General features: G+C 38.5%; 1 protein-coding gene across 1 annotated transcript; it reads right to left on the bottom strand.

Annotated features, from left to right (window-relative positions):
* Nucleotides 1–1666: 1666 nt before the first annotated feature.
* Nucleotides 1667–26081, bottom strand: CYB5B (cytochrome b5 type B). The gene is made up of 5 exons (XM_019979310.2): nucleotides 25832–26081; nucleotides 16847–16975; nucleotides 16281–16310; nucleotides 8266–8294; nucleotides 1667–5331 (listed from the first exon to the last, which is right to left on the bottom strand). The coding sequence occupies exons 1-5, from the start codon at nucleotides 25991–25993 to the stop codon at nucleotides 5241–5243; spliced, it is 441 nt and encodes a 146-aa protein (XP_019834869.1). The 5' UTR covers nucleotides 25994–26081; the 3' UTR covers nucleotides 1667–5240.
* Between the last annotated feature and the right edge of the window lie 86 nt (nucleotides 26082–26167).

The following is a 26167-nucleotide window of genomic DNA, read 5'->3' as shown; positions in this document are numbered from 1 at the left end:
TCGCTTCAACAATGAAGACTTTGGGGGTGGACTCCTAAGATAGTACCTACTTTCTGGTATCTACTGATTAAGAAAAATGATTGTATTATTCATGATTCTATTTTATTGACCATACACAGAAATATCTATATATATATATGTGATAATCAGTAGTAGAATACCAGGCATATTATTTCGGTACAGCTAGAGCTCAGTTTTGGGGTCTTTTTGGCCATGATGCATGGCCTGTGGAATCTTAAGTTCCCTCACCTGGGACTGAACTTGTGCCCCCTTGCAGGGGAAAGCGCAAGCAGAGTCTGAACCACTGAACCAACAGGGAAGACTCTAGAGCTTAGTTTTCATATGGGAACAACCAACACTAGAGATTGAGAGCTGTGGGGCTAGATTTGGGTTTAAAATCCAGCTCACCTCTCAGTTGTGTGGCCTCAAGTCACTGGTAAAATTTGGATATCCTCGATTTCCATGTAAAGACCCTGCGGAATCAGAAATGTGTGGAAGTCGTCTAAGATGCTGCACGGCAGATAGGTGGCACATACGTGAGTGTTACAACTGTGTCCTCACGTTTTGCCTGAAATCCAACCCTAGTCTCTCCTGAATGCTTCATGTAAGAATTGTTTTCTAAAATGTTACGTTTGTGATTAAGCTGACTGGCCCTGAAAATGCAGTTCCAGGCTTAGCGTGGTTTAACTTATAGTTTCTCTACTTTATGACAGTGGAAGTGATATGCATTCAGTAAAAATCATACTTTTGAATTTTGATCTTTACCTGGGCCAGCGATATCCAGTACGATATTCACTACTGGGGTGTAACCATCTCATAAATGGAGGAAAACCTGCAGAGTATACAGATATCTATTAAGCTAATTAATGTTAGGTTACCTATGTTACCTGCAATTACCAATCATTTAGCAGTCTGTGTGGGTGCTTGGTCCCTTAAATTTACACAACTGAAATCACAATCTTCCATCTCAGGTTTTCAGGAATCAACCAGGATTTGTCAAATACTTGCCAAATACTCAGCATCAGGAACAGTGAATTATTAGGACTGAAGATGAAACATTAGACTCAAACACTAGCAACAAGAATGGGACTTTTCTATTAGTAATCCTCAATTCATATGATAGTGAAATAACTACACCCTAGAATGATGTCTCATGGTACTGTTAGAAGGCTATCAGTGTGTTTTAAAAGGTAATTGTAAAAATGGCTTATTTACCTTGTTTTATTAAGTCACTAGAACTTCGATCTCAATGCTTAATTTCCCCCAACAGTTTAGCTATTTCCAAGAAAAACAACCATTTGAAGACTGACATTATAGATAACAAATACTATTACCTTGAACTGGTTTCTCTTTATCAGATGGTTTCAGTAAAAACCTGTCTACTTCGTTGCCATATCATATCTGTTAACACAGCAAAAGTCTTGGTTTGTGCCTCTCGTGATTATCAAATGAGCAACACACATCAAGGGAAGAGCAACAGCAGCAAGAATCCTGAAGAACCACAGAACTCTCTTCAGTTACACTAACCCCACTATTAGCACAGATACAGGCGGCTTTTATGCTCTCTAATTCTTTTCTTCCAGAACACCTGAGAACTACAGAACCAAAATTTCGACTAAAAAAAGAAATTAAAACAAACAAACAAAATAACTGTAGTCAGGGCAAGAAATGGAAAACAGTATCTTTATTGTGTGTCGTTCTAAACAAACACTCACTGTGTGCACATTCCAGCAGACAAAGATCTTTGTTCAAAATATGCTGATAAAATAGGTAAACAAACTCCATTTATTGAATACACAAAAGGAATGTTAATATTACTTGCTCAGAGTGGAGGGTAAAATCAAAAGAAAGAAAGTGAAATCATTGTGCTTTGCCTGAACAGCAAAGGGAGAATCAGGTGCAGGTGCCAACTGGGCCCTCAAGTTCATGAGTGAGAAGCTAGGTGTGGAGTAGGTCATCTGAAAAATACCTCTCTGCTTCTTGGAACCTCCCCTCTGAGGTCACCCCCAACAAATTACAAACCCAGCTCTCTCAGAGCACAGCCGCCAGATGGGACTAAACTCATTACTTTCATGATATTTGGCAAAAGAACAAGATGGTTGAAAGAAAGAAAGAAAAAACAACAACCGTCTCTGTTGACACAAGACACATGTGAATCCATTTCTCCTGGGGAAGGAAGTAACCAGTATTACTGTTCTGTGTTTCTAAAATGGAATTTAATCAGACGGGTATCACTTGAGATTTTAAACTTGAGATACTCTGTAAGTAATGATATATCTGGCCTGAAAAGCATTTTTCTTTGCTCCACATGGGAACTGAGTGAGTGTAAACACAACAATGTTCTTATTTCACAACATGTGCATTCATGACAATTGCTGAAAGAACTTTACAGGGTCAAATTATAGGTTCCAATGGATTTTTGTTGCAGCTTAAGTGGTCACATGAGAACTAAACACAGTGTAAACTTTGTCCCCACCACTTTCCTGTCTTTACAAAATGTAAGTCATTTGGAAACCAAAACCAACTCCTGAGAGAGAGAGGCAGGAAATCTTGGGACCCGGCACTAACATCCTTATTTGGGGGCACTAATTTCCCCTCATCTCCTCTCCTGTTGATCTCCAGCCATTATGCTGACAGTATGGTGGGCGCCGGCGGTTAAGTCTTCCTTGGGAATAAACAACCGAACACTCCAGACACCCCAGGAGGCTCGGGACAACAGGGGCTGGCTCCACTGGCTCTGCAGAGGGGTTTTTTACAACCCATCAACGTCGAGGCTGTTTCAAGAATTCCCATCTATGTCTTCAAACAAAAGTCCTTTTTGATAGATTTGGCTAATATACTTTATTACTTTATTGTTTAGATAAAAACCTCTGCAAGCTCTCACACAAGCTCTACCTTTCACCTGGCTGTTTATGTAGGCAGCAGAATAATAAGTGGACCCAAAAGTGGTTTTTATAACATAAAGTGACATCACATTAGCAGATCAAAAGAGAGCCCTGGGTATTGGATGGATTTCATGGCTGGCTGAGACAAAGTCTGAAAATCTTTTCCTCTGGCTCTGAATGAAAACAAGTCCAGATGTAAACAGGAAACGACAATCAATATGAAACAGAAAAACATACCTTTTGCAGTGATCTTCACCTTAAAAAATATCAAAAAACACAAATTTTACTGAAGAATATTGTTCTTTAATATTTCTTCTAAGCCAGATGTTTTCCATTCAATTTTGGGGACTGCCAACACATTTTTAATTGATCCAAGTTATCTTCTGGCTTAGTTTTAGCTTGAATGTTCCCTTTTCCAGCTCCTCAATACTCCTTTGTTCTTCATTTCTACCCCAGTGTGGGCCCATGTCATCAGGTGACTTAAATGATTACAGCAATTAAATATCAATTCTTATTCAAGGCAACCCTTCTTTGCCTTCAAATTGAGGAGTAATCAAGTCACACCACCCCTGTTACATAATCATCAAAGATTTTTCTTTCAGTAAATTGTCTTAAATTGGCATCTTATAATGCATACAAAATATTTTCTAAAGACGATAAAAATTTTAAAGTTAAGCCCACATCCCTGACATATAAAAGCTGGCCAGAAATCCCCTAAAATTACTCCATAATGTCATAACCAAGTGCACAATTACCAGGTTAATGTTATTTTTATGAATCCTGAATTTGCTCAACTGCTAAATCACAGGATACGAGACCTGGGCTGAACTTTTTCTTAAGCAGTTTGCATGGGCAGACCCTGGTTTGCTGTGTAGCTTCCTGTCCTGTCAAGTCTCTGGCAAGCAGGAAGAGGGGAGCAGACGCTGAGCAGTGACCATGGTCCTTCCTGAACCACAAGGTTCCCTGCTGTACGTGACAACGGCTCAGAGCAGACTGGTCACCCTCAAAGGACAGGGAGGAAGAATCACCACAGTCGTCAGCAGAAAACTACCAGTGGACGGTCTCCTCAGGTGCTTCCAGAGAGGAAGAGAGCAGCCAAATACGCCAGAGAAACGCCTGAACTGAGAAGAAACAGTAATATAATTCTGAATAATAACCTACTCCTCACGGAAACAGTTATCCAAGGGAAAAAAAAAAGTAACTACCACTTTTTTCCCCCCCTCTCAATGGAAAAACAACAAAACCACAAATTGGAGCCATGGAGGTAAAATACAGATGAAGTGGAAAACACTCTTGTCCCACTCTCCTGCTTCCAAATGCTGCTTTACCATGGGAGTTACTTTACTGGGGCAAACAGAAGATCAAATACTGTTTCTTTTATCAATTTGGAGTCTCTTACTTTTAAAAAATGGGGGATAAAACATTGCCAATTAATTTTAAAAAAACAGCAAAATCCTTCATAAAACTGTAAAGCTCTAAAGATACACTTACTTGCATTTTACCCATAAAAGATGGTAACTTAAAAAGAAGAAAAAAGATGGTTAGGAACTGGTGCCAAATCAAAATAAAGGATGAAAGTTTTAGTGCTTCTTCTGAACTCTTGCCCTTAAAGTAGTATTTTTCAATATTTTTCAAAAGAAAGATTACTGTGAATCCACTCTGTCACCCTAATTCATCTCTCCCTCTCCCTGTTTCTCTCCACTCCCAATGAACAAAAGGGAAGCAGCGTTCTGCCCAGCACCACCATCTGATGCCTTAGAGGGTGGCAAGGGCTCCTTGCTACACTTGGGCAGTTTTAACAAATACAAACAAGGAACAGGATAATTCTGCAGTTGCATTTTAAGTCACAGATGTGCAACCTGATGCCATGAATTAAAACCTCTTATGATAAATAATAAAATTAAGTCATAATTTAAAAAATAGGAACATTTACTTAAAAGAAAAAGGGAAAAATAAAAGCTTCAAAACCAGAACGTGACAAGCTGTTAAATATGTCTAGTGTGCGTTTGAAGCACTGGAAAGCAGGCCATTTTACCAAAGGGAATGCCACAATGACATGTGGACTGTAATCACAGAAGACAGTCCTGAAACATAAAGGCGCTCCTGGAAAAGAGTAAAGAGAGGAAACAAAGGCAAGGATACAGAAAAACGAGCAGGTGCTTTGAGAGTAAGGCTCTGAGAGATGACTTGGACACGGCCGTGGAGCTGAGGTGGACGTCTGGCCAACGGTCTGGGTTCCAAGGGGTAAGAATACAAATGGCAGGACTCGAGAAGAGGGCACCGCTGCAGGCTCCAAATAAGTCTCTAGTTCTTGCTCCCAAGTGGAAATGCTTTCCAGACTTCAACAAGGTCTCCTCAGGAGGACTTGCTCTCCGCCATGTAGTAACGATACAGAAAACCTAAGAGAATAGCACCCACGATGGGGAAGATCCAATACGACCAGTAGCTAGATGTTCAAGGGGGAAAAAAGCAATAAAATTGTGAACATTTCATACCAAATGTTCCCTATCATTCAACATTCACATTTTAATACTGAAGTATTTAAATACTTTAATATTTAATATTCTCCAAATCAAAAAATTTTGATTTGGAGAAATTAAAAAAAAAAACACAAGATTTTAATTAAAGTGAAAGTTCAACAATAATTTTAAAAGGACTAAAAATGGAACATATAGCATGATACCAAAAAAAGATAATACATACACACACACACTACGTTTTCACAAAGACATAAATGGTTATTTCTGGGTTATGGGATTACAGATAGTTTAAATTTTTCTTCAAGCCTTTTCACATATTCTACAATTAACATCCTTAAACAGGAAAAGGCCACCATTTTATGTATATAATTATCAGTGTAGAACCAATGATACCTAATACAATTGCTGATGATATTATATCTGCCCCAAATATATTTTTAAAATTTAATCCTCACAACAATCCTATGAAATGAGTACTATTATTATTCTCATTTTACACATAGAAAACACAAGCTCTGCACCCAAAATCACAAAGGGAAGTTGGTCAAGCAGCTTGATTCCTATCCTCCTTTGGACACTAATAAGGACAGACACACACACAGAACATACTGACAGTGCTAATGAAGTCAGGCAAATGGTAGCCGGCTTAAGAAGTCCTACAAAGAAATTTTCCTCAGTTTAAGGACAGTCATTATTCTCTTCAAAATAAAGAGAATTCCCTGGTGGCCCAGTGGTTAAGACGACACTTTCACTGCGGTGGCCCTGAGTTCAATCACTGGTTGGGGAACTAAGATCTTGCAAGTTACATGGTACAGTCAAAAAAAGAAAAAAAAAAAAAAAAAAATCCTTCTTCGCTATTAGAACTTAATTAACGCTGCTAGTTTTAATCCAAATGACCTGGCTGCCCCTCCACTTAAGACATATGCAGTCTTAGTATTAAAAGGCTTTGAAGTCCACAAAAACCAGCTGCCGTTCAATAATAAAAATTATTCTTTTTGCCTGAACATGCCAAGTACTTGTACATTAAAGTATGGCAGAAAGCTATTCTCCACAAGTTTAGAATGTCAGCCAGGTAGCTTTGCTTAAAGACACAAGCAAGTTGGTCAGTATGTACAACAGCTATATGGCACGGGGAAACATAAAAGTAATCTCCCCAAAAGAGTAATGATTTCAGGTACCTTTCAGGGCAGCCCAAGAGGCAAAAGAGATCAAAAGCAGGACCCTTGACAAAACACAGAAGATAAAGCCTTCCGTGCAAAAGACTATGAGTGGTTGACCATCAGTCCTCAGATAATCCTCTGTAACTTTATGACCACTGAGAACAGAAGCAGAGGAAATGCATCTATACTGCAGCAAAGGAGATATAGGTTCAACAACAACCTCTTGCCCACAAGACAGAACTCTATTCATTCAGATTTATCCAGGTTATTGCCAGTAGCTGTGACTGTTATATTTTTGTTGGTTTGTAGTATTCCACTGTGTGAATATCCCAGAATGAATTCATTCATTTTACTAATGAATGGTTATCTAGGTCGTTTCCAATATTTTAATATCTTGAATAATGTTGCTATGAGCATTCCTGCAATGTGTTCACTGGTATATATGTATACACATTTTTCTTGAGTGTGTGTGTGTGTATATATATATATCTCCCTAGAAATGGAATTGCTGGATCAAAAGTTACTATATTATTAAATTTACTTGATATCAACTGTTTTCCACAGTGATTGTACCCATTTACATTTCCTCAAGACCCTAAAGGGCCTAAGAATATTGGTAATTCACTTCCTAAACAACTCTTCTTATTTTTAGAATTTTTAATTTTGGCCAATAGGTATGAAATATACCCTATGATTTTAATTTACATCTCTCTGATGACAAATGAAATCAAATTTTTTTTAATATGCTCATATTTGTGCTTCCTCTTCTGTAAGGTGCTTAAATCTTTTTCTCATATTCTATAAAGTTATTTTTTAATTGATTTGTAAAAATTCTTTATGTATTCTACATAATAATTCTTAACCAATTTTAAGTGTTGTAAAAGTCTACAGCAAGTTTATGGCCTGTATTTTCAAATTCTTTATGGGACTTTGGGCTGAGTATAAATCAGCTGAATTTACTAACAGTTTCCTTTAATTTCCACTTTCTAAAAATATTCTGACCATCATATCAAACAAAAACGACATGGTACTTTTATAGGGGCGGGGTGGGGGAAGACACATTTTCTCTTTCTATGAAATGCCTTAAGTGTGATCTCAGAAAGATGAAACAGCTCGATATAATCTCTGTAAATTTTTATAAGCCAAGGATTCTACAATTATCTCAAGCAGAGACACTATTTAAGGGATGCCAAATGCATACTTTTCAGGGCTACCACTACTGTATTAGCAACATTACTGCAAGGGACATTACTAGGTAAACCTTTGATAAAACTCAAACTCCTGAATATGACTGCAATACACAATTTTTTTCTTTTGTAAAATGTAATAATAGCACCCACATTATAGGTGTGTTGTGAGGATTAAAAGAGAATAAGTTTTTAGTGGAAACTGCATAGCTGGGCTGAGCTGCAGACACTGTGGGTCTGACTTAGGAGTAATACTTGTCCATGCACTCTTGCCTCTTACTACGTATAACTCTGATTTATGTCACAATGAGATTTAAAAACTACTCAAGGCAAGAACTTTTTTGAGATTATTCAAGATGACTGAAACTGGAAAAATTAATTTTGCTAAAGCTAAGAGACTACTGATTTGCAGTAATTTTGACCAAAAAAAAAAAAAAAGAATGAGCTGTCGAACTACACTCTTAAGTTATGTTACATATGTATATTTATGGAAGGCACCTCTTTGCCACGTAGTATGTTGGAGCATAAAAAAGTCTATTAAGGGAATACCAACCTTTTGCACGTATTGCTTTTCGGAGGTTCCTGAAGAAGACGCATATTTAAAAACAAACAAAACAAAAAAACATTAACACAGAGTATATAAAACTTCTCAAAAATATTCATGTAAACTATGAAACTAAAATAACAACTTCATCTTTCATGTAATTTGATGTTCGCAAGTATCCATATGTAATGGGAAGATGGGCAATTCTTTTTCTGATAATATACTGGCATTCTCTAGTAAAGAATCACTATGAAAGCATACAGAAATGACCTAAATTCTTTTTATTTATTGGAAAAAAAAATGCCATTGATACAAACTATATTACAATAAACTAATGAACTAATTTGCAGTCACAATGATATGCCTAGTTTAGCTGGGCTTGCCACTGGCAGTAGTTAAAATCACATTTCCCGAAAACATATTTAAAAAATAAAAACTCCTCTGTCGTAACAGAGATCAACTGGGAAATGCTCAAAAGCATGCAGATGACTGCTCTGTGACTTAGAGAAGCAAACTGGTTTACTCTCCGAAATCATAATAATTAAGATTAGAGATCTTAGGGCTTATTTCACACCGAAAACAGGAAAAATGGGGTTAGGGTTAAGAAAATACCAAAATAAATTTTAAGAAAAAAGTGGCAGCAACTAATCAAGAGGTACTGATACATCAGTGACAACACAGATGAACCCTGAAATTGTTACTTGACAAAACCAGACAAAAAGACCATGTATTACATAAGTCCATTTACATGAAATGTTCAGAACAGGCAACCAAAAGGCAAGAAAGTAGATCAGTGGTTTCCTAGGGCAGGGAGAAGAGGATCTGGAGGGACACGGAAAATGACTGCTGAAGGTTATGGGGTTTCTTTTTAGAGTGATGAAAATGCTTAAAAATTGATTTGTGATTATGGTTGAACAACTCTAAATATACTAAAAACCCTTGACCTATACATCTTAAATAGGTGAATTGGATGAAATGTGAATTACATCTTAATAAAGCTGATACCAAAATTTTAAATTCAATTTATATAAACATCAAATGAACTTATGGATTTCATTAATTAATTGTAGAGTACAAAAAAGCATGCTAACTTACCGCCAGAGGACAGTAACTCATTAGCATAGGTTACTGCTGCCTGAAAGATCATCTCTGCCAATAGTCAGCAGTATGCCAGGGTATGAACACATAATTACAGTTCTCAGTAATCTCCAAGAATTCCAACAACCCTACATACATATTGGCCTAGATACTTTAGAGCAGACCATGAGGTGAGTTTTAGCTTCCTATATCCAGAACACTGTAATTCAAATGAGACCATGCCTCAAACCTGAAAGAAATTCACCTACAGCCAAGTAAAACCTCTAACAAGTTTTAGATAAATCTTATTACTTTAGTATTACATTTCTTTGCAATCCCGATAATAACAATCTGGGACATTTCTCCTTGAGTAGAATGAGTCAGGCTAGTTAAAACATGTTACTGTCAATCTTTGAGAAATACAGCAAATGTTTTGCAGAGTTGAAAGGTGGGAGTGGTACTGACGGTTGTGTCTGCATCTCATTTATTACACTGCCTTTCAAAATATTCCACTACAGTAACCAAAAAGTGATTGAATTCTATGAATAAAATGTCCATGGTCTTTTATGCTTTCATTATCCACAAATATACCAATGATTTATAAAACAATGTAGAATTAGCATTTTTTTAAAAAAGAAGGTAATCTGAAAGGCTTACATGAGAGCATAATGAATAATATATGTATCACTTAGCTTAACCTATAAAAACATTAAAAGCCATTAGTTCATATAAAGGAATTCTCTAGAAGTTTTTAGCTTCTTTTACAACCACAAGCACTGGGTGTGTGCTAACTCGAGTGAACCTCAGACAATGCAGTAAGCAACCCAGAGAAGAAAGAGGGCGGGGAAGAGAGGAGACATACCGAGACCATAATATACTGAAATGGTAATAGTTCCTAACAAGCAATTTTTTAAAATTTAAATATATATGGTTTCCATCCTTCCTTCCCACTGCTCATTCCTCCTTTTAACCAAGTACCTCAACCCGTTTTAAGATCAAGCTTTCCCTGAAGGCAAAAAGAACTACCACCCTAACACTGGAGGAAAGAGAAGAGAAAGCAGCATATCCTCTTTAGAATACTGACAGCCAAATAAATGCCAAAGGACAGTTACTCTGCTTTTAATCAACTATAAATGAAAGAGTAGTTTAAGGCACACTGCTCATGGTAGCCAAGTGCCTCAGCCAACTTCAGAAAGAAGCCAAAAAAGTTATTTTTAATTTAACAAAATTAAAAAGAAAAAAGTTCTATTAACACAGAATCTTTCTTCGAGTCTACCTTTCTGTTCTCACCGTGCACAGTTCTCATTTCCACTCCAGAGCTCTGTGCTGAGTCTAACAGATGCTTAGGTGAAATTCCTACAGTTTATGATTGACTTTAATTTACCCCTGTGGGTGTTCAGGCATATCTTGGCTGCTTATGTTCTTGAATTTACATGCACGATTGGTCAGGAGAAGGCACTGGTCTCCATCTTTGGCACAGACAATAATAACTACAATACCCTATGATTTTAGTTACAAAAGAGCAGTTCAAGTCCAGAGTTTTTCTACGAAAAGCTTTCTCAAGTCATTAACATCCATGTTTTCTTTCTCCTCCAACAAGTCTGGAATATACTCCCCAACAACCACATCGTTCTAAGTCTACTCTAACTTTAATTCAAAATTAACAGAAATTAACTGTTTAAACAAGGTGGTTCCTCAAGTTCAAGATTCACTAAGGCTTTAATTCCCTCATAAAATAAATATGTAAATAAATACATGCACATACATATAAATACTAAACAAAGGAAATAGTTCATAATTTTTGAGTAACCTTTTAATTAATGCTGATTATAACTGAAATTACACCTGGTATCTTCGGGCTCCATGCTAAATCCGTTTCCTCACTTGTGAACTGAAAAGCTCAGATCAGATGAACCTGAATTCTAAAGTCATATTCAATTAACTCAACACATTTCTCTGAGCCAAGGGCATTGTAGCAAAACTTACAAGAGCAGACTTCTAAAGATTAGAGAAATGTTAATACCATGCTCCCACATCCAGGAAGACTGAAGGAGCACAACCACATAGAGATGCTTCGATCTCACAGATGCTCTTCTGATATGCTTTCATGTGGTTAAAGGAATGATAAAGAAATCTCAAAACTGGCAAACATATGGGAACAGATTTAGGGATCAGTGGGGGGTGATTTCAATATGAATCCTGTTTAGAGAAAAAAACATAGGAGAACACATTCTTAAGGAATGGTGTCTTTTGTCACCAGAATATACATAGGAAGCAATGAGTCAAAATTATGGTTATGAGGCATTCAAATATATAGACAGGGCATTATACATATACTTCAAGCCTAAATAGCTTATATTTAGACTTTCAGAGATTTAAATAAAAGGGAAACATAAGGTATATAAGAAGCTTATGTGTTAATTCCTAAATTGAATATTTGCCATTCCTAGAGGATTCCAAGTATTTAAAATGGGAAGAAGTGGATTTTAAGCCACAGGACACCTTCAACAACTTTAATGAGTATTTGGGCAGCCTGGTAGTTTTTGTAGCTTTTTATTTAGAATAGTTTGGTTTGTATGTGGCCAGAAACATGAAAAACAACTTGGGAACTTTGGGCTTCAAACTATTGCAAAGGGTTCTCCCCTCAGAATACAAAAGACTATGTAACATTAGCTATTACTATATGAATTCTAACGTTAGGTTCATTGTACAATCTAGGAAGTCTGAGTTTTGAAAGTACATGATGTCAATATATTCATGGGCATGGGGTATGGATCTTGAGGACAGCCTTCTCAGGAAGCTCCAATGTACTAAGATTTCTTTCTAGATGAGAATACAGTTGTGACAACTACTGTCTTGTGAAGCACAAATGCCTGGTCAGCCCAGTCATACAAAAAATAGTTCCCTGTACATAAGGGCAAATGCAAACATGAAAAACACCCGCTGAGGCAAATTTCTACGTGACTCTCTCAAGAACCCACTGTGACAAGATATAGAAGATAACACGGAAGGAAAAAATTAAAACACTCAGAGACTATTCTACTTATCACCACACTGGAGGGCTGATTTGAAAAAGATGTTACCCTTGTCCTTCTGACATCCTGCTTTGCAAAACTACCTGTCATTCCTAAATAAAGCATTACAAGGAGAGACACTAACCCTTGAGATTTCTCAAGAAGGGTGTTTTGTCTTTCAAGAGTGACCTTGCCACTATAGTCTGCTTTATTTCAAAAGATTATGTTACAAAATACAAATGTTAGGTAAACAAACAGTCAACAATGAAACAACCACACAAAATTCTTTGATAAATAGCAAGCACTACTCATCCAAAGGCATATCCATTTCAAATATTAATAAATTGGGTTGTAGCTATGATAGGAATATTTAACAATTCTTAAAAGGAAATTTTTAGTATGATGCAACCAACTACATCACAAAACTATAAAGTACATGTTCTTTTTAGTTTCCCTCTCATAAAAGAGAAGGTAAACGGAACATTATGTATGTTCCTGCATGTAACTATAATAGAAAACTCTGTGTAACAAAAGTCTGTAATACCTGGGAAAGAAAAATGTACTTGCCTTTAAATGTAATTTACAAATTACTTCTAATATAGACAGAACTGACTAGATTTCAAGTTAAATTTCTTAAGTTGAAAAATGAAGTTTAAGAAACATGCTAAGCTTTTATAGAGACAACCTTACTTGCTTAAAAAGATGTTTATAAATTGATAGGGAACAGTCACTAAGGTAAAATGCTTTAGCAGAAAGAGGCAAGGCTCAGAACAGCATGTGCGAGATTTTTAAAGGATGGGGTAGTTGGTCTGTTGGTCAATCCATCTGCCTTCCACCCATCCATTTACATTTATGTATGCACAGAATCCCTTCAGAAGAGTAAACGAGAAAATGGCAGCTGGCTACCTCAGGAGAAGGGAACCCGGGAGACACAGCTGGCGATGGGAATCATTTTTATAGTATACTTTTTCATACTATTTGAATTTTTAACCATGTACACCACAAACTTCCCATTCAAAAAATGGAAAAACGGTCAAGTTATTGGGTCTATTCACTGCAATGAGACTTGACTAGTGAAGCAGTTGGGAACTGTAACCTAGAAAATACCTTCTGAATAAATGAATGAAACAGTACCACATTTTTTGGTCAGGTTGCGTATGTATGTTACCTCATCTCCTGAACTAAAGGTAGACTCTGACTGATCAAGGTTCTAGCCAATAATTAAATGCATAATCAAGAGACATCACTGACCACAAATGTATCTTGGTTACTTGCAGCACAGTAGGCAGGCAAATGGGCACAGAAAACAGCTTCTAAGGTGAGTTTCCGTAACTCAAAAGCAGACCAGAAAAATTTTAACTCAAATGTGAACAGAAGACTGGTAGCATGGGGACTAATTCAGCTGAGGAGAGATTTAAGAGAGAAAAATGTTTTTAATTCTAGTTATTTTCAACTGAAGCAGGTAAGAAAAACATCCGCAGTCTCTAAGCTTTTAAGCTTTGGTATTATAACAAACACTTCAGGGTCTTGAACCTCAGGCATTACAAGGAAACAATGGTGACCATCAGTGTCAAAGCAAAAGTAGTATGAAGAGCAGTTTCTAAAAAACTGGGAAAGTTCCTGATTTGCAGTTGGGAATAGCATGTTTTAGGTGCTTTAAAAAAAGTTGTTTGTTTTTTTTGCAGGGGTGCGGAGGTAGTTTCAGACGGGGAAGAGGTATGGAGTTGTGGAGGGAAGAGAGAAGCAGAGAAATAAAGGAAGAAGGGAAATGAAAACTCTGTCCATAAGGCAGGAGAAACCTCTAAATGAGGCATTGTAAAAAAAAAAAAATCAATTATTTACAGAGGTTCTGAAACCTTAACTGAAAGCACAGTAATGAAATGAACTTGACATTTACTTCTTCATGGTAAATGTAAAAAAAATTAAGAAAAGAGATAGCTGGAGCCTAGATGCAGAAGGGCTTATTTAAAACCTATGTAAGAAATAAATCTGAAGGCTCAAGAATTTCTTTCTGGAACTAAAATCAGGCTGGACTATATAAGCTCTACGACAACCTATGTAGGTGGTCTTGAAATTTTTCCCAAAGGTTTCCCTTGGCTGGTCTGCCTGAAGTACAGCAGTGTGACTGGAAACACTCAATAATCAGACTCTCTATTTAAAGGAGACTGTAGACTTTGAGTACAGCAGACATGAGGAAAACACAGCCTTGAAAACACTGCCCTTAATCACTGCTTAATTTAAGCTGGGCTGGGGCCAAACTACATTTGGAGACTTCTAAATTCTTACCAAATTTCATCAAATCTCACCAGTTAAAAGCGTTTTTCTTTATTTCTTATAAAAAGTTCAAGGCTCAATAGTTTTATCTGAGACATCTCTAGTTACTTCTTTGGGCTACAGAAGGCAGACAGCGCTTTCCACAGAAAAGAATTAAAAGCTCCCTAAAAGTTTTCACATGAAAAGATGGGCATGTCATTCAGCCAAATGTCTGGCGCTTGGCTACCTGGGTTACTTTAAATGCAAACTCCCACCTCCAGACAGCATGAATCAGTAGTAGTAATGGAAGCCCAGGGAATACGCACTTTGGAAAACATGCCAAGAGATTCCAATACAGGCGGTACAAGGAACAGAACTGGAACAACACTGCTCTCCATTCCTAAGGATGGTCCTAACTCCATACTATACCACCAAGGAAGAAAAATGGCAACAAGAAGCAATTTGTAAGACTTCTGGACACTGGAACTTCTCCCCTCACAGATTTTGTTTTAATATAGAAAGTGCTCTCAGGGTGCTATGAACAAGTGGGTTATGGTTCCTGAATTAAGGTACATCTCCTGTACAAACAGGCATATCCCTCAAATCAGATGTTGACCTCTGAGAGCAATGGTTTCTGGACATGTTCAATATACCAAACAAGCCATTGCTTAGTTCAAATTTTACCTTAATTACACAAGTGAAGATTCAAGAATGGATAGTACACGTGTTAGGAGGGGAGGACAAACTACCAGAGCTCACAAAGCCTTTAAGGAACCACTTCACATCCCCTTCATAAACAATTCAACAGTTCAGAGTAGCAGAGTGCAACGAGATGGAAGAGTTAATTTACACAAACACTCCAGATGGTGGGGGAACAGGTGGCAGAATCTGTCAAGCAACCTCTAGAGTTGAAAGAATCCGTGTCTTGGCCAACTTTACTGTCACACAGGTTCAGTAATTCCAGCTCAATGCGGAAAGGGAAGCTAGGAGGAGGAAAAGGGGAAGGAGCATCGCCTCCAAGAAGTTCTGGTGACAACTAAGTGCTGCGTCTTTAAATTCAGAGAGAAGAAGAGTTGAGGAAGACAGAAAAAAAATGAGGGAATAAGGGAAGTGAGGCATCCCGCTTGTGGGAAACAAAAAGGCATTCAAATTTTCTTCCTGGTACATTATGCAGTACACATTAAAGTTTTCAAATATTTAATCTTCTACTTTTGTGGTAGAAGAATTCACCGAGTGAATGGGAAGGGTGTGTAGACCTATTTGAGCCCAGACAACAGGGTAATGGGGACAGAAAGGCCTGTTCCAGTCAGTTACTCAATTATTCCGGTCTACAACTTGTTCTAAGACTTGCAAGAATAAATCAACTTTTCAATTCTTTTTCCAACACAGAAGCAATTCTTATCACCTATACTATTGAATGTAAGAACACGAGTCATAGCTTTAGAGTTTCAATTTTTTAAAAAAATGAACAGGGGCCTGAACAAAATGTTCCTATTGTTCAAGTCTCCACTACTTTTTTCTGAGATGGTACTGGATGCAAATTCCTGAAAAATGAGATTTTTGCTTGGAGGGAAAAGTAAACATTGCTCGTTAAAATACTTCAAAAAAAAAAGTAATTCCATTTGAGTAAATAGAAATATAAACACTTGAAACACACAAGAGAAATAGAAGACTTCTTACCTTGCTACCACCTCCAGGTTTAAGGTCATTCTGTTTAAAGAGGAAAACAAATAATATTTTAAGACACATCCAAACAAACTCTCATTACGTACTTATTTCTAACTTTGGGACATGAGACTACCTTCTGGTAGCAATTCCCTAGGAGGTGCCAGGATCTATAGAAAGGCCCTGCCCACTACCCCCGACCTCATCCCTGCATCCCTGACTCTGAGCACATCACGGTCCCTTGTTGGAATGGCATGGTCCACAGTTACCACTTTTAGCAAAGAATTTGCAAGAACAATCAAACCACTATTTTAGATCAAGGTATTAACCTCATTACAAAGAAATTAATCAACTAAAAACCCACTTCCAAAATCAGTTCCTTTTCAGAGATACTCTATGTGCTGATTTACAAACAAGAAGCTCCAGCTTAGCACAGTAAGGCCGGATGATTTTGGAGAAAATTTAGCCTCATGGCTGGGCTGAATGAATCTCCACTTTAGTCATTCATTCCCTCATCACGACCTGTGGCTGCTAGATAGCTTCCTCTCTCTACAAGCACTCCTAGCTCGGCTGGTTCTTACCGGGTGCACGTCACCAATATAGTACTGCTTGAGCATTTCTCTGGCGTCTGAGGAGTGGCCTACATCTTCAAAGCTTTCAGTTGCATCTCCTCCAGCTTGTTCCATCAGAACCTCTTCTCCACCAGGATGCTACAAGAAAAAGATATTTATTAAAGTAAGGGCTCTCTAAAAAGCTAACTGATATAAGCTCCTCCCCTGCTGCCCTCCTCTTTTCCCTTTTCTCCTTTAAATGGCAGCAATGGGATGAACCAGCACTGTATACCCTGTGACAGGAGCAGTGGGGAGAACACTACGTAATTACTGTGTCTTCTGGCCAAAAATGCATACTGTGAGTTTATGAGGAAACCTAGGAAAATCGCAAACTGAGAGACATTCTACAAAATGATCTGCCCGTGATCTCCAAAAATATCAAAGTCAAGAAAGCCAAGGAAAGACGACTTTTCTATTCCTGGTCTGGGATGATTCCACATGCTGCGGGGCAACAAGCCCACGCGCCACAACTGATGAGCCCGCAATTACCGAGAAGCACAAGCTCTAGGCCCATAGGTTTCAGTAGATTAGTTATTGCCTAATGGTTATGAAGTTTGTTTGGGGAAATGAAAAAGCTTTAGAAATAGATAGCAGTGTTGGTTGTACAGACTGTGAGTGCAATTAATGGCACCTAATGGTACAGTTAAAAATGGTTACAATGGCAAATTTTATGTGTACTTTACCACACACACATACAAAGCTTGGTTTACATACCTATAATTAATGTAACCCAAAAATTTACTTTTGTCTGAATCATAGCAAAATAAAACAAGTAAGACCAAAAGAGTCTGGAGGTTAGTGAACTAGATTGGTTACCAGTGCTATTCAAATCTATCACACAATCATAAATTTCTCCCTGTTTTTATTAAGTAGACCTAACATAAGGTGGTACACATTTCCCATTTTTTTCTGCTTTACTTTTAAATCTCATATGAATCTGCAAAAAAGATTCTTCTGAATTTGACAGCCTTTATGTTTTAAGACTAATGGATCTTGTCTTAGCTTTTATTGTATAAGCAATTAAATAACATTACAAATATTTCAAATAAACTATATGGCAGTCAAGATCATAAACTTTCAATTGATGAAACAATGCCTGTGATGGATTCATTTCTATTTCAGTCCAGCAATAATCAATTGAAATACTTCACAGATACAAAGGAAACTTTGTGATGTTCTTCTGTGAAGGGTTTTAGTAAATTCAAGAAATATATGGCAGGGAGCAAGGGAAATCTTTCAGCTTTTCATTAAGTTCATGTACTAAGTATTATTGAAAGGAGGACAGAAAATTTATATTTTAATACAGAAAAGAAAGAGGACAAATTGCTAACATAAAATAATACTTCTAGATTGCTAATTCTATGGAATGGATAAGGAACAGACGGACATAAAAGAGAATGTGAAGAATGACAGTTACAGAATAAAAATCTTGTTGGGAAAAAAATTACACAAATTCTCTGTGAATGGAAAAAATCTCTGTGAATGGAATAGTGATGTAATAAAAATGTAACAATAGGATATGCTAAAGACCACCTGACTTGGAAAATGAAATCTAGAAACATTAAGATTACGGAAGCTGCAAAATTAGGCCAGGTTAGCCAAACAGATTAGCAGAATACTAATCATCAAAATAAGATATGGAGGTTAAAGTTTTGGAGAGGATAAATACTACTTCATAAAAAATAGTCTGACAACTCAAAGAAAGATAAGAGACCTGGGTGGTGAACAGCAGGAAATGGTGCAGGTCCATAGGTATTTGCGTTTGGATTAGAAAGAACCTAGTAAGGCAGGGGTGTCACCTAGGAGAGGTTAACCTGATGGCTGCCAGAAAGGGTGTAACTCTGGCAGTTCCAACTGCTCAGGGTCTAAATATCAGGTCTGCAGATCCAAACGTAACTCATCCCCACCAGATGATACACCCGTATTCCCCACCATGTTAGGCCCTACTGCTACAGATTCTCACAGTTCCCTAGGCATCTGCATGGTGTTTATCACAACTGCAACTGTTTATTTAATGTCTTCTTCCTGCACTAGACCATAAGCTCCCTAAGAACAGGAACCATGGCTGTCTTACTCGTGGCCATATTCCTGAATATCACAGAACCTGGAACACAGTGAGATCTAGGGGGCGCTCGCGGTGCCCTCCTCCACTCCCACCTGCCCCCTCTCTGCCTCGCTGGCATGTATGCCGCACAAATACACACGCCAAAGTCAAAGTGTCCATCAGGGCAGCTCACCTGGGCAGTGCTGGAGGTTAAATTTTGCCTCATGTTATTTCTAGCTTTCCCTAGGACTAGCCACATGGGCCTGTTTGAGAAAAGAAAGCATACTTTCTATAGATTTGCTAATTCCACAAGCTATATAACGACTGAATTGCACTTTCATTTGACCAGCCTTGGAGAAAGACAGTAGGAATTGTGCTTAGTCAAACTCTGAAGCTTTCAGGGGATGGCACCAAGCAGAGCCCACATCCTGTCTTTCCTAAAGCAAGACTACTCTACCACGCACAACAATTGCTTGTGCACAGATCTCATCTTCCTGGCAAGTCCAAAGCATCTGATTCACCTTTACATCTTCAGGGCATGTGCTAGTTACTATGCACTCAAAAGCTTACTGAGCTTTTTATATCAGGTACCATGATAAATCTTTGTATGAATTACCTAAATTAACTGTCTCAACAACTCTGTGGAGTAGATACTATAATCTCCCTTGAACAGATGGAAAAAGGTCTTTACAGAGCACATTTTCCTAAAGTTATAGTTAAGTAGGAAACTGAACAAGACTTTTTAACCCCACAGCCCACATCCAGTCATTAGAATGTTTTATATACCAAATGTGTGTGTATATATATATATGTGTGCATGTATATATATACATCTCACCAAAATTCTCTTCAAAAGACACCTAAGAAAACGAGAAGGCAAAATACAGACTGTGAGAAAATATTCACAATACATATTTCTGAAAGGACTTGCATCCAGAATATATAAAGACTGCCTTCAAGTCAGTAATAAGAAAACAATACAATTAAAAATGAGCAAGACTGAACACACCCTTTATAAGACACACACAAGGCCAATCAGCCCTTGAAGATGCTCAAAATCATTAGTCATCAGGAAAAACAAGTTAAAACCATTGTTATGTACAGACACACATCTATCAGAACGGCTACAACTAAAAGCACTGAGAACACATCATGCGTCAGTGAAGATGGAGAGAAACTGGAAGACTGACACACTGCTGATGCGACTGTAAAATGAGGGGGCCACTCTGGCAGAAAAAGTCTGCCAACTGCTTCAGATGTAAAACAAAAACAATAGAAAACAAAAAATATGAGCTATAGGAATTCCCTGGCATCCAATGGTTAGGACTCAGCTTTTACTGTCAAGGGATCCCTGGTTGGGGAAATAAGACCCCACAAGCCATGTGGTACAGTCAGAAAGGAAAAAAAACAGAACAGCAATCTCACTTGTAGGTATTTCCCCAAAAGGAATGAAAATGTATCTACACACAGATTTGTACATGAAAAGTTCACAACAGCATTATTCATAATAGCCAAAAAAAAAAAAAAGAGGAAACAACTCAGCATCAGTCAACAGGTGAACAGCTAAATTTTAGTACAGTTACAATGAAATAATAAGCACTAAACAGGAACACGCTGCTGACACATAGAAAAAATATAGATGAATCTCACAGATACATTGAAAGATGTCAGGACAAAAAACAAAGTGTGAGAAATCAATCACTGGCTGCACAAGAACACAGATGGTAGAAATGTTCTAAACAGTGATGGTGATGCGGACTATACAGGTGAGACCTCTGTCAAAGCTCATGGAACTCCACGTATAAAATCTCTACGTTCTGTTGTATGGACGTTAGATCTCAATAGAGTTGACTTAGACGGGGGAAAAATCTACACAGCAAAATATTACTAACGACCCAAATGCTTAGAAATAGGAGACTGCTTGAATAAGTCAGAATCAGTTCAACGATTTCTATGAATAATAAGAAAGTGTTCCAGATGTGGATATGGAAAGACTCTTGAGATATATAGTTATGTGAAAAAGGCATGTTATCAGTTACCTTATGGGGGAGGGGGGGAGAATGAGAGGAACTACATTCACTTTTGCTTACAGGCACAAAATAAAACTCTGGAAATATTCACAAACAGTAGTAGTTAACTTTAGGAGGAAGTGGAGGTGGGCAGATGGGAAGAAGGCTTTGCACAGGATACCTATATGACCTACTCAAAAAATTAAAAAATTACCTGGGTTCCAGAAAAAAGGTGCTAGTTCTAACTTCCCTCTAACACATTCCCACCCTTCCAAATTACATCTAAGATATGGAAGAAGGTGGCTGTAAAACAGACCTAATTCTATATTCTATAGCCATGAAAAAAACAAAAAACAGAGGCAAATCCTAATGTCATGGGCACAGGCTATCTGGTCAGACTGCTTGTATCAGTGAGCATTATGACTTTTTTAAAGTTATTTCTCTGCTCCTCAGTTTTCTCATCTCTAAAATGGGCTATTAAGTGGATTAAAAAAGAAATTATATGCAAGCTGTTAGAATAATAAGCACCTAACACAAACTATTACTATTCTGAATCAATTAATAGACACTATAACTTGATTACAGAGAAGGCAATGGCACCCCACTCCAGTACGCTTGCCTGAAAAATCCCATGGACAGAGAAGCCTGATAGGCTGCGGTTCATGGGGTCGCTAAGAGTCCGACAAGACTGAGCGACTTCACTTTCACTTTTCATTTTCATGCACTGGAGAAGAAAACGGCAACCCACTCCAGTGTTCTTGCCTGGAGAATCCCAGGGACAGGGAAGCCTGGTGGGCTGCTGTCTCTGGGGTTGCACAGAGTCGGACACAACTGAAGCGACAGCAGCATAACTTGATTAAGGAATACTATGATTCTATTTCTGTTTATCAGTCAGTTCAGTCCCTCAGTCATGTCCGACTCTGCAACCCCATGGACTGCAGCACTCCATGGAAGATGGAGAATTCAAATTCTTGGGGTTTAAAGAGTTCCTTTCTTCCCTTCTGTATTGTTTTTCCCTTCAATCTAGTCTCAAAACCTCAGCAAAAATAATATATTTGAAATAAATTCCTTCAATGTCACCCCCATGTTAAAACACATCAGTGGTTTTCCATTTACCTATGGTATGGTTCACAAATCCATACCACCTACCCAGCCTTGCCTGTCCTGGCTCCTGCCAAGCTCTTCGGCCATTCTTGACCTTTACTGGATACACTAAAGCCACAGCTGCTTTCAGTCCCACCAACACGCCAAACTCTTGCTTGACTCTGCAAATGCCGTAGGAATGCTCTTTTCTTTCATCTTCCCAAAGCTAGTTCCCTCTCATCAACGAAAAGTCATCTTCACAGAAGCTTTCTCAGATCACTCTTATTAAAGTAGATTTCCCCACCACGGCCATTTTACTTTCTCAACTTCTTGCCTGTTTCCTTCCCAGGAAGGAAACATTTGGCTGTTTTTGCTGTGTCTCCCTTAGAAGGGTAGCTTCAAGAGGGCAGATCTATGTCTATTTTTATACTACCAGGACCTAGTACCACAGCACTTGAGAAGAGTCAGCACTAAACAAATGTTTGCTGAATGAATAAAATGCTATCCCATCTGTGAAGCAGATCCTAAAGCAGTATACCCACTCATCCCAACAGTCACTAAAAAAGTACATAGAAAGCTTTAAAACAGCATAATGGGTTATTTTAGGTTACTGTTGTCAGAAATGGTTAATTATACATAAGACAATGGTTTCCCAAATTTTCCCACTTGTGATACAGTAATAAGAATATAAACTGAAACGAAGTTCACAAAATCATATTTACCTTTGCTAAGATGTACTTTGATATTTCAGTCAATGGCATAAGATATTGTAACCATTTCTACATAATTTTTTTCAAAACCACTAAGTAACAGAAATACAATGTGTACGATTGTAATGTTTTGGTTTTTCATTTGTGATTTCAATAAATTAAATCAATACCACTGACCGAAAACTATGAAATTAATCTATTAGAAGATAATTCAATTATATTACCAATCCTAAATTATCACATTCAAAGTCCAAAGTAACACTCTAACCATATTCATTAATCAAAAAAGAAAGCAATCTATAAATGCTATATACTCAAATGAGGACCCTCTTTCTGAGGAGGAGCCCCAAAGCGAATTCAGATTGGAAAGAAAAGGATGAAAATTGATGTTTCTTCCTGATCTGATCTAACAGCAACCCAGTTCCTCCAGACCTCAAGGCAAAAACCTCAGTCACCCTTGACTCTCAAATTTAAGGCATCATTAAAAAAAAAAAAAGGCATCATTAAATTTATTGGCTCTACCGTCACAGTACATCCAAAATCTGACACTTCTCACTACCACTACCACCACCCTAGCCTAAGCCACTATCTCTAGCCCAAGTTACCGTCACAGCCTCCTAACTAGATTCCAGTGTTCCTTCAGTCTCTTCTCAACAGTGCAGCCAGTGATGCTTGAATAATAAACCATTAAGTCACATATTACTGGTCCTCTGCTCCACTATGCTTGGGAGAAGGCAATGGCACCCCACTCCAGTACTCTTGCCTGGAAAACCCCACGGCTGCAGTCCATGGGGTCGATAAGTTGGACAAGACTGAGCAACTTCACTTTCACTTTTCACTTTCACGCATTGGAGAAGAAAATGGCAACCCACTCCAGTGTTCTTGCCTGGAGAATCCCAGGGATGGGGGAGCCTGGTGGGCTGCAGTCCATGGGGGTCGCACAGAGTTGGACACGACTGAAGTGACTTAGCAGCAGCAGCGGCAGCTCCACTATGCTTACCCATCTCAGAACAAAAGTCAAAATCCTTTCTAAAACCAGCAAAACTGTACTTGACCTGCTCCTCACCTTGATCATGCTGACCTCATCTACTACTCTCCAACCACCATAACCTCCCTCACTGTTCCTCAAACACACTGGACATACTCGCACTTCAAGGCCTTTAAATTTGCTTTGAACAAGCTCTTCCTGCTGATATCCACAAGGCCAGCTCCCTTAACTTCTCTCTGACCTTTACTTTAGTCATCATCTTAATAAAGCCATTTCTGGCCACCACACCTAAAATTTCAACCCCTCATCTTCATGCTGTCACTCCATACATGTCCATAGTCCTCTTCTCTGCTTCATTTTTCTCCTTAGCACTTGACTTGGAATGAAGAAGAACACAGGGACAGAGACTCTGGAACAGGGTAAGTGAGAATGGCGAACTGCAGGTAAAGATCTGCAAGTCAAGCTTGAAAGGCCATGCTGGCACACCTATGGTATCTCTGGCTTCATCAGCACATGGTGAACCACGCTAGTAACTGTTCAAGATTAAACTAATGTCCACCACATGCACTGAGTGTTCCTTCCAAGTTCATTATCTATTCTGAATTAATCAAGAAGAAACTGGAGGGGAATGAAACCACAAAAAACCCCATACTGGCTACCCATTTTGAACTATGCTTTACTGTGCTATAAGCCACACTGGAAACTTACGAGGCATACACCAAAGTACAGCTAAGACTAGAATTCCAAAGCACTGCTATGTAGACAAGAGAAACCAAGGAATATATCTAAGACACACCCTGCCACTAATCAGTTGCCTGACCAAAATCTTTCTGAACCTGTTTCTTATATTCTTGCTAAAATAAGGATCAATACTATTCAGTGAAAGTGAAAGTGAAGTCGCTCAGTCGTGTCGCACTCTTTTCGACCCCATGGACTGTAGCCCACCAGGCTCCCCCATCCCTGGGATTCTCCAGGCAAGAGTACTGGAGTGGGGTGCCATTTCCTTCTCCAATGCATGAAAGTGAAAAGTGAAAGTGAAGTTGCTCAGTCGTGTCCGACTCTGAGAGACCCCATGGACTGCAGCCCACCAGGCTCCTCCATCCATGGGACTTTCCAGGCAAGAGTACTGGAGTCGGGTGCCATTGCCTTCTCTGGTTAATAGGTTTATATTATACAAATATGCCCAAGAAATTAACCATTAGATTATTAATCTACTGCTCAAAATAAAAATATACACATCAAAAATAAACCACCAAATACATTTACACTTAAAATATCCCAAACCCTCAGGGATTGGGATTGAGAGGAATGACTGCAAAAAAGCACGAGGGAAATTTTTACTGTAATGAATATGTTCTTTCTCAACTGGAGTTGTGATTACATGGATGAATATATTTGTCAAAACTCATCAAACTGTACATTTTAAACATGCACGATTTATTGTATGTAAATTACACCTCAGTAGAGTTAAAAGTGTATTTCTTAAAAAAAAAAAAAACAATCAGTTGCACCAGTCTCAAGGAGAACTTGTAAAACCTAATACACACGCTTGATTTACCAAAGAGGTAACAGTCTGAGTCAGAAGCCAAAAATAAAAAACCCCAAATCAGCTCATAACCTCTGGCCTCAAAGTCTGCTCAAAACAGGAAAAAGAAACGCAGCATAATGGTAAGAAGGGAGAAGGCATCTCAGCTTCTTCTCAAGAAAATTAAAACCAAACAGTGGTATTACTTCAGAAGGCACAGTGAAAAAAAATGAGTAGAGATTTTGCGCTTTCAGACCTAGGTTCGAATGACTCTAGGCTGTTAGGTGAGAAACTCTGAGGCTCGGTTTCCCTTTCCGTAAAATGGTGATACCGGTGACTCAAAAGTTTAGCCAAGCTAACAGTAAGTGCTCAATATGTGGCAGAAGCATAGTATTGAAGGTACCAGCACTTAATGGCGGAAGAAATCCACGCAGACCTAAGGTCCCCCCTCAAACCCACCAAACTCCGTCTCGAAGGGTCTCGGTCCCTTTTCGCACGTCTTTTCGTCCTCAGCTAGGCCTCACTTCCCTCCCACACACCCTACCAGCGTTTCGGGGCCCGTACCCCCTCAGCGCAGTCCACCTGCCGGGCCCCACCTCGTCAAGAAAGCGGCTGACATCGTAGACTCGCCCGTGGATCACCAGCCATATGTCCTTCGGGGAATTGCGCTTCGCCACCTCCTCCAGTCGGTAATAGGTGACGGAAGTCTCGACTCCTTGCTCTTTTCCATCGCCGCCGCTTGCTACCACAGTGGCCATTGGGCCTGAGATAACCTCTTTTCCACCGCTATTCCGGTTTCCACTACCAACTTCCTGGAAGTCGACCTCCTGCTCTGTCCTCACCAGCTTCCGTAACCGGGGCCAACCTGTCAACAGCCAATCACGCCTACGAATAGTTTCTGGTTCGTTTTCTTTTCACCAATGAAACGAGGA

The sequence above is a fragment of the Bos indicus genome, chromosome 18 (genome assembly GCF_029378745.1).
Source record: "Bos indicus isolate NIAB-ARS_2022 breed Sahiwal x Tharparkar chromosome 18, NIAB-ARS_B.indTharparkar_mat_pri_1.0, whole genome shotgun sequence".
Classification (NCBI taxonomy): Eukaryota; Metazoa; Chordata; class Mammalia; order Artiodactyla; family Bovidae; genus Bos; species Bos indicus.
The sequence above is the reverse complement of the archived record's forward strand: the minus strand, read 5'-3'. Positions and strand labels throughout refer to the sequence as shown.

Excerpts from the sequence above, each read along its gene's own strand:
- CYB5B (XM_019979310.2), bottom strand. The coding sequence starts at position 25,993 with ATGGCCACTGTGGTAGCAAGCGGCGGCGATGGAAAAGAGCAAGGAGTC. Across the intron at positions 16,311-16,846 it reads ATATTGGTGACGTGCACCCG|AATGACCTTAAACCTGGAGG; the intron begins GTAAGAACCAGC and ends CTCTTTAAACAG. Across the intron at positions 8,295-16,280 it reads AACCTGGAGGTGGTAGCAAG|GAACCTCCGAAAAGCAATAC; the intron begins GTAAGAAGTCTT and ends CGTCTTCTTCAG.